The sequence below is a fragment of the Bidens hawaiensis genome, unplaced genomic scaffold (assembly GCF_021521415.1).
Source record: "Bidens hawaiensis isolate Kalapana, Puna unplaced genomic scaffold, B.hawaiensis_p1.1 tig00028500_1, whole genome shotgun sequence".
In the NCBI taxonomy this organism is placed as follows: Eukaryota; Viridiplantae; Streptophyta; class Magnoliopsida; order Asterales; family Asteraceae; genus Bidens; species Bidens hawaiensis.
The window spans coordinates 142,288-150,283 of record NW_027494661.1 but is presented as its reverse complement, the minus strand read 5'-3'; the positions used below and the strand labels follow the sequence as shown (position 1 = coordinate 150,283).

General features: G+C 35.8%; 1 protein-coding gene across 2 annotated transcripts; it reads right to left on the bottom strand.

The window, feature by feature from the left end:
* Positions 1-415: 415 nt before the first annotated feature.
* On the bottom strand, positions 416-2,227 carry LOC143577267 (dof zinc finger protein DOF3.7-like). Of its 2 annotated transcripts, XM_077061144.1 has the most exons (3): positions 2,109-2,227; positions 1,245-1,740; positions 416-1,130 (listed from the first exon to the last, which is right to left on the bottom strand). In XM_077061144.1, exons 1-3 carry the CDS (start codon positions 2,130-2,132, stop codon positions 907-909), a joined length of 744 nt encoding a protein of 247 aa, XP_076917259.1. In that variant the 5' UTR covers positions 2,133-2,227; the 3' UTR covers positions 416-906. The 2 variants fall into 2 exon arrangements, with proteins under 2 accessions (XP_076917259.1, XP_076917258.1); XM_077061143.1 differs by having other exon boundaries at positions 420-1,740.
* Between the last annotated feature and the right edge of the window lie 5,769 nt (positions 2,228-7,996).

The following is a 7,996-nucleotide window of genomic DNA, read 5'->3' as shown; positions in this document are numbered from 1 at the left end:
GTACGTCTATGTCGCGTATATCTTAAAATTTGTGAGCTGAAAGTACGTTACTTAATGATACATGAATAAAAGTTCACACACGGTTGATACTTCATGTACCTATGGTTTTAGCATTGATATCAAGTATTGTGTTGTCATTGGCACCTCAAGTAGGCGGTGGAGATGGATATTGTGTATGTCCGTGTCATGTGTCTATTGCATTTTGTGATATGAAAGTGGTTTGTTGATAAAAGAGGGGTTCTTTACGTTTAGCCCGAATGAATGAAAATAAAATCTATATATTGTGGGAGGAAAACACGACAACAAAATCACGTGTTTCTAATAGTTTATGAAATAACTATAGCTAGCGCCATATCCGTAAAAATAGTTACTTTTTGATTCTCTAGGATAACTTTATGCTACGATAACTAGATACAAAAGGTCACTTGACTAAGCCTCAAGAACTTTTATGTGCTTATTTTCTATGTTGCAAAGAAGACCTCCATGAACATAAGTACCTGATTTTATTCATTATATATAAAATATTAAAATGTACTATTGATCAATAATTTCAAATGGGTCGTGTATGATCATCCCACATGCATTAAAATATACACCTGTTAATAAAGTGGCTGCATTAAAGTGGTGTACCATGTGCCTCGTGGATTTCTGCTTCTCTTTTGCTCATGAAGGTGATCTGCTGTGTTTGCAAGAATCTTGATACCAGTATTTGGTAATAATCCATGCATGTTCTAAACCAAGAAATTAGAGAAATTGAATGAAAACCTAGTGTTGTTAAATTACATGCATAACTCACAATTTCTACAGCTCAAAACCAAACCCAAAAAAAAAATCTAAAAGAAAAACTCAAACTTAAATCATCAACTTTTTTTTTCTTCTGATCTTGATCTGTTATAATATTATATACTACCATGGTCCTACTCCTAGCTCTCCAGTACCCCAATAGCCTGTTGAAGATTCTCCTTGAACTTTATTAGTTGCCTCAAACAATTGATCACGATTTGAGGTTGGAATAGGCTTCAAATCTTGAAAAGGGAATAAAATCCTTGCATTAGCATTTGCACTTGTACCAGCAGTTGTAGTTATAGTACTCATAGTGCTTTGATGATTGGCTGCTACCCCACCTCCACCTTGTGTTGGATGATAACCATTTTCAAACCCATCAAGAGAAAAGTTCAAACCTGGAGCTGCAGAATTATTCATGATCATGGTGTTGGTGGTGCTTGGATTGTAGGGCAAGTTACCTAATCCACTCTTCAAGAACTCCATGGCTGAGAACTGTTGTGATGAACTGGTGGTGGTGTTTGGATTGTAGGGCAAGTTACCAAACTGAAGAGAGATGTTTGTGTAACCTAGGTTTAGGTCTTGACTTTGACCTTGACCTTGACCTTGACCTTGAATGATTGTCTTGTTAGGGTTTTGTGTGATCAAGCTTGCTACTTGTGGAGCCATCATCGGGTACTGATTCTTGGACATGGCAGCTGGTACTGATGAAGAAGAAGATGATGAGGATCGTTTGTTCCGCCGTGAACCGCCGCCAACGGGAACATTTCGGAGAGAGCCGCCGTCGGTCCAATACCTTCTACAAGTCTTGCAGAAGTACCTTGGCTGAGAGAGGCTGTAGTTATTGTAATAACAGAACTTTGTGTGAGCAGAATTGCATCTTGGACAGTTCAAAGCTTGTGGCTTTTGTGGTCTAATATTTTTCTTTTCTTCCATGGATTTCACTACTCCCAATCCCTGAAAAGTTGAAAAAGAAAAAGAGAGTTACATGACTCCATGCCATCAAATCCAACTCAATTTGTCTAAAAAAGAAAGCTTTTTTAGGTCAACTTTGTATCAGATGGTGGGAATTTAAAAGGGAAAGTAAAGAAAGTGAGATTACTACTTTCAAGAACAATATTATTATGAGACAAACTCAAAGATTTGGGATTAGTGGTTATTATCATCATCTGTTTAAAAAGTGCAAACTTCTAAACCTACCCATCATCAAAAACAAGAAACAAAACCCTAGAAAGAAAGTTAGAAAATCAAGAAAGACATGCATGGGATGGGCTTTATATATTTATATATATTATATAAATGAATTGAGATAAGGATTAGGTTACCTTCGACCACTGACCAGCATCCATTAGATTAGATGATCTCAAGAAAAGAAATAAAGGGAAAGTTTGTGGAGATGGTGAGAGAGAATGAGAAAAAGATTACATACACCCACCATTGGAAGACTGGAGGTGGTCATAAAGCAAGAAAAACACTGGAGAAGGTGCGCTTTGGCTATGCCCTGCTTGCGGTGCATGCATATAATGTATATATGTGTGAACCCTTGGGTGGGCAAAAGTAAAATTGCACTAATTTTGACGTTATTTTACTAATCACGTGAAAATAACGTTAAAAGTGGCTGAAGGTTAATCAGGGATCATGTGGTGGCGTTGATAGCCGAAGACAAGGGCACATGCACCAATCAGCCGGTGTCCCGATGATTGAGTGTTATGTGCCTTATGTCCAAGGCTTGATGCGAAACTACTATCGAGCCGGGGGTCTCACCGGAAGCAGCCTCTCTATCCCTATGAGATAGAGGTAAGGCTGTCTATATCTTACCCTTCTTAAACCCTACCATAGTATTGCTATTGGTGGAATATACTGAGTACGATGATGACTATGAAGGTGCGCTTTGGCTCACTCAATTCACTTATTATAATTCTATGTGGGATGGGCATCTTTGTATTCGTGCCCACTATTATATTATAAATAATATCATCCATCCATATTTGCATAATTATTTAAGTTAACGGGGGTATGAATTTATGCTCCTAAATCAAGACTGAAATAGAAGTTTTCTACTTTCTTAAATAAATATACAAACAAGTTTTAACACCAAAAAGTATTTGAACGACGTTGTCTAGATAACTTTAAGTGAAGTGTAAAGTTAGGAGACCAAAAACATGTGACATGTTTTTAAATATATATACCTTACTAAAAAGAAATTTTTTCTTCAAAAGGGTAAACAGAAATTAGCACGTATGTGTGTATATATATTATTTTTAACTATTTTTATAAAACTGTTTTATGATTTTTTTTTTCTTTTCTCCTTCTAATAAGATGATATTGTTACTAAAAAAACAATTTATCAGTGTAATACATATGTGTACTAATGTCTATTGTATATATACAATAGTGTTTTATTGCATACAATACAACATAATTGCATTATACAATACACTATTAAGTATATACAAATACAACACTAATAATTGTAAGCAATACACTATCGAATATATATAATACAACACTAATGCACATATGCGCTATATCGGGGTTTTTTTATTTTTGTATATAATATAACACTATTGCACATATACAATACAAACAACTACATATATGCTAATCAACACTATTGCACATATAAAAATACATACTAGTGCACATATACATTAAGAAAAAATCGATGTATTGCATATATTCATTACAATGAGTTTTTTTATTATTTTTTATATTTATATTTTTTTATGAAGAATAACAACGTATAAGCAGGATGAAAGCAAAAATAAATTTTAAAGCATTTTTTTAATTAAATTAAAAATACTTTATTATTAGTTGTCTAGTTCTCTCTCTAATAAGAAGTTATCTTTTGATCATTTCCCTATATATATATATATATATATATATATATATATATATATATATATATATATGTAACATCCTAAATATTATAATGTTATATTATAATATCAAATAAAGATTCCGTTAAGTTGTCATGTGTTAAATAATTATTTAAATATTTGATAAAGAAAGTCGTGTTAAGTTATCGGGCATTAATATTTAACTAATATTAAACATAGGAAAGATCATGGACTTGGGATAATTAAAAGGATTAAAGAGTAATAGGCTTTAGGTCCATGGGATTTAAGGGGTATAAATACTCCCTTAAACCATCCTAAAACCCTAAGGGGGTGTTTGGTACAGAGAATGGAAATGGAGAGAAAATGGAAATGGAATTGTAGAGAAAGAGAATTGGTATGGAGAATGAGAATCATTTCTCTTGTTTGGTACACGAGAAAATAAACAGAGAACTCTACCATACCCAACCCCACCTCCACCCAACCTGACACCACTCACCACCGCAGCCCCACCACCACCAGCACCACCACCACAGCACCACCACCACAGCCCCACACCACCAGCACCACCACCACAGCCCTTTCTTCAACCACAGCCCACCACCACCGGCTGCCGCCACCAAACCCCCTTCTTCAACCACAGTACACAAGAAATTAAAAAGATTCAAATTTTTGGAACATAAGATATAGAAAAAGGAGGCTCAGATCTGTCATCACTGCCTCTTTGGAGATTTTGTGGTGGTGGTTGTGGTGGCGATGATGATGATGATAATCAGAACCACCACTTGAAACCCTAATCTCCGTTCACCCGTACCACCTGCAACCTACAACCGGTTACAATCTCTGTGTTCACCACTGCGAACGGCGGAGACGGGGTGGTGGTTGCAGACTTGGAGACGAGGTGGCGGTTGCAGACTTGGAGACGAGGTGGCGGCCGGAGACGGGGTGGCGGCCGGAGACGAGGTGGTGGCCGGAGACGAGGTGGTGACATGCTATGAGGAGGCTGCTGAGAAATGGATTTCTCTTTGTTTTAAAGAGAAATGGAATTCTCTAGTTTTAGAGAAATAGAAAGAGAAATAGAAATGAAAATTGGAAAACAAACAAAAGAAATATTTCTAATTCCATTTCTCCCCAATCAAATCCCTCTACCAAACACCCCCTAACTCTCATTCCATCCTTTCCATAATTCTCTACACACACTCAAACACACACACCTTCCTTACTATACATAAACGGCCAAGAGAAAGAAGAAGATTCGAGGTCAAACGAACGTTAAACATTAATAGATCTTCAATATACAAGTTAGATCCAAGGTTTAAGATTCATAAACAAGCTAGCCAAAACCAAACGAACCCATAAAGGTATGTTCTTGATCTTTAAGTTTATGTTTTAATAAACGATTAGTTTTGAAACTTGAATCTAGAGTAGATCGGCTTTAAACGAGCATTAAAGTTGAAAACTTGATGTTAATAATGAAAGAAACGAACCCAAAATGGGAACGACTCGTTAAAAGGAACCCTACAAATCTAGTCTTGAACGTTTAAGATTTAAAGGTCCAAACTTTATGAATTTCCGGGTTCCGCTTTATCCGAAAATGGCCGTGGGAATGTTTTACTAGATGAATAATACTTCAAGTAAAGGTTTTCATGCTTTAAAGAAAATAAAATAAATATAAATATATATATGTATAATAATAATAATAATAATATTATTATTATTATTAATATTAATAATGGTCAGTGAGCAGTGGGTTGGGACCCCATCTGTGACCTTGGGTTGCCCAAAACCCACTAGTCCCAAACCCAGATCAATAGAGAGCCATCAGGTCATCACCATCGATCACGAACTCGATTACTCTGCTTGACCGATTACAAGTTGAATCGCTTACAATGGAGGCTCGTTTACAACCAGACTCGTTTACACATGGGAGTCGATCACTTGATAACTCGATTACTCACAAAACTCGATTACACTGTAGTAACTCGAATACATCTCATATTCGCTACAATACCAATTCGATTACACACAATTCGATTACAATCGAGTTCGATTACAATTGTCTCACAAACCCGATTACGATATGTATATACATAATCGCTTACAATAATAACAATCGCATACAATAAACTCGATTACATCATGTAATTGATTTCCAAGACCCGATTCCAGTTAACTTGATTACTTGGAACTCGAATACAATCGGGTTTCGTTACTCATAGGATTCGATTACAATCCCAGAACCCGATTACCTTCCAAACTCGAACACAACAGTGGATTCGATTACAATCGGACACCGATTACGTTATACATCGATTACAACTACCTGGTCGCTTACAATCGGGGTTCGATTACTTTCACTATAACTTGATTACAAAGAAACTCGATAACAATTGGATCCAGATGCGAACAACTCGAATACAAGAATCGATTACACTGAGTTCGTTCCCATTACCCTTCGAATACAGTTGAGACTCGATTACACTGTTACACCCGATTACATTGTAATCGATTTTAGAGAGACTCGATTTCTTGGAGCTGCTGTAGGGAATTAGTAAAGAACAAAAAAAAAAAAAAAAAAAAAGAAAGAAAAAGAAGGAAGACGATGGAGACAGAAGGGAGGGTCAGCAGATGAATAAAGTAAGAAGGATGGGCCTTAAGTTCTTATCTATTTTATTTACACTCGGCCCAGATTTCCTAGCCAAGCCCAATTGTTGTATCAATACCCGGCCCAATTTCTAACTAGGCCCGAGTACGAACCCGAATCCTATTACACTCCGAACACTCGATCACACCGTCACTCAAACACTTAGACTCGATCACAAGATAGATAGATGAATTCGTTTACAATACCTTGGGTTATTTATAATGTAATACACATTAATAGAAACCCGACCACGTTAAAACTCGAATACATTATATTTATATATGTATATATATAAGTACCTGCGAGTTAGATATGGATGTATACACATACGCATACGCGTACCCACGTCATTATACGTCAAAAAGGAGAATCTAGGGTGTTAAAATTAAATATTAAAGAAAGAAAAAGGAATAGTAAATAATTAAAAGTCGTTTACGCTAGGATTTATATAAAGTAATCTAAGTATAACACAATCTAATACAATGACCAAAGATTACTCAAATACATAGAACCAATATTAATACGTGTACCCTATATACAGTTAGCAGGGCACAATTAAAGAAGGGAATTATGATAAGCGGAGAAAGAAACATGATCCATGTGAGTTTCTAGCCCCATTTCTGTGTTATGTTTTCGGGGCTGTATGCATACTCGATGTGATTGTTAATACATTTATCCTAAGTGATAAGTGTATGCCTTATGTGACTATGTGAACGGTAAGAATGATTTCTTGTTGGTATGTGAACGATATACGGATATTGCATGTACTATCAAGTTATAATGCTATGTATGATATATGAATGATATGTATGTATGTTATGAATGAATGTAAGAGATGGCAAGATAGAAAGGGACCCTACTAATATCCGAGGTAGAAAAGGGACCGAGCTCTTCTAAATCTCGAGGCAGAAAGGACTGAGCCCTAATAATACTCAAGGAAGAAATGGGACCGGACCCTAATAATATCCGAGGCAGAAAAATGGACCGGACCCTAATAATATCCGAGGCAGAATAGAATAAAGTAAAGTAGAATTTAAATTATGAAGGTAAGAATGAAAGTATGTAAGTACGTATGTAATGTACGTTATGTGATTAACTAGAACTCACTCAGCGTAGCTGACTTTTAGTATGCACACAGGTGAGTAGGATGAGGCAACTTGCTTGAGGGGAACACGTGACATTGAATAAGAGGCTGGTATCGGAAGACTCAAGACGTGTTATGTTTTAATTATTTAGTTTTTGAAAGACAAGTTGCTTGTTTAAGACAAGTTTTGGATTGTTATGAAATGTTTTTATGAAAGTTTTTATGTTCCGCGAATGTTTTTATTAACTATGGTGAATAGAACTATGTGAATGAGTAAATCCAATGTCCAAATGTGAGGTACCGATAACGGGGCCTTACAATGTGTGTGTGTGTATATATATATATATATGGGATGGTTTAGGAGAAAAGTCAACTTAGGGCGTGAAGTGCGAGAAATAAATCTTGACCCTTAATGATGCTTGATCAACAGTATGCATTGAACATGACAATATTGTAATTAAGTTTGATTATTTTTAATGGGTTTTTATACTGAAAGGGTAGTTTGATTTTATTTATTTATATGTATGCCCGTGTATGAATCGTAATTAAGTTATCTAATCCCCCAATTAGTTCCTAAATCAACTCCAATGCCATCAATTCTCCTGTGTCGATGAAAATTATACATGCCCTCTGCCACTATAATTGATC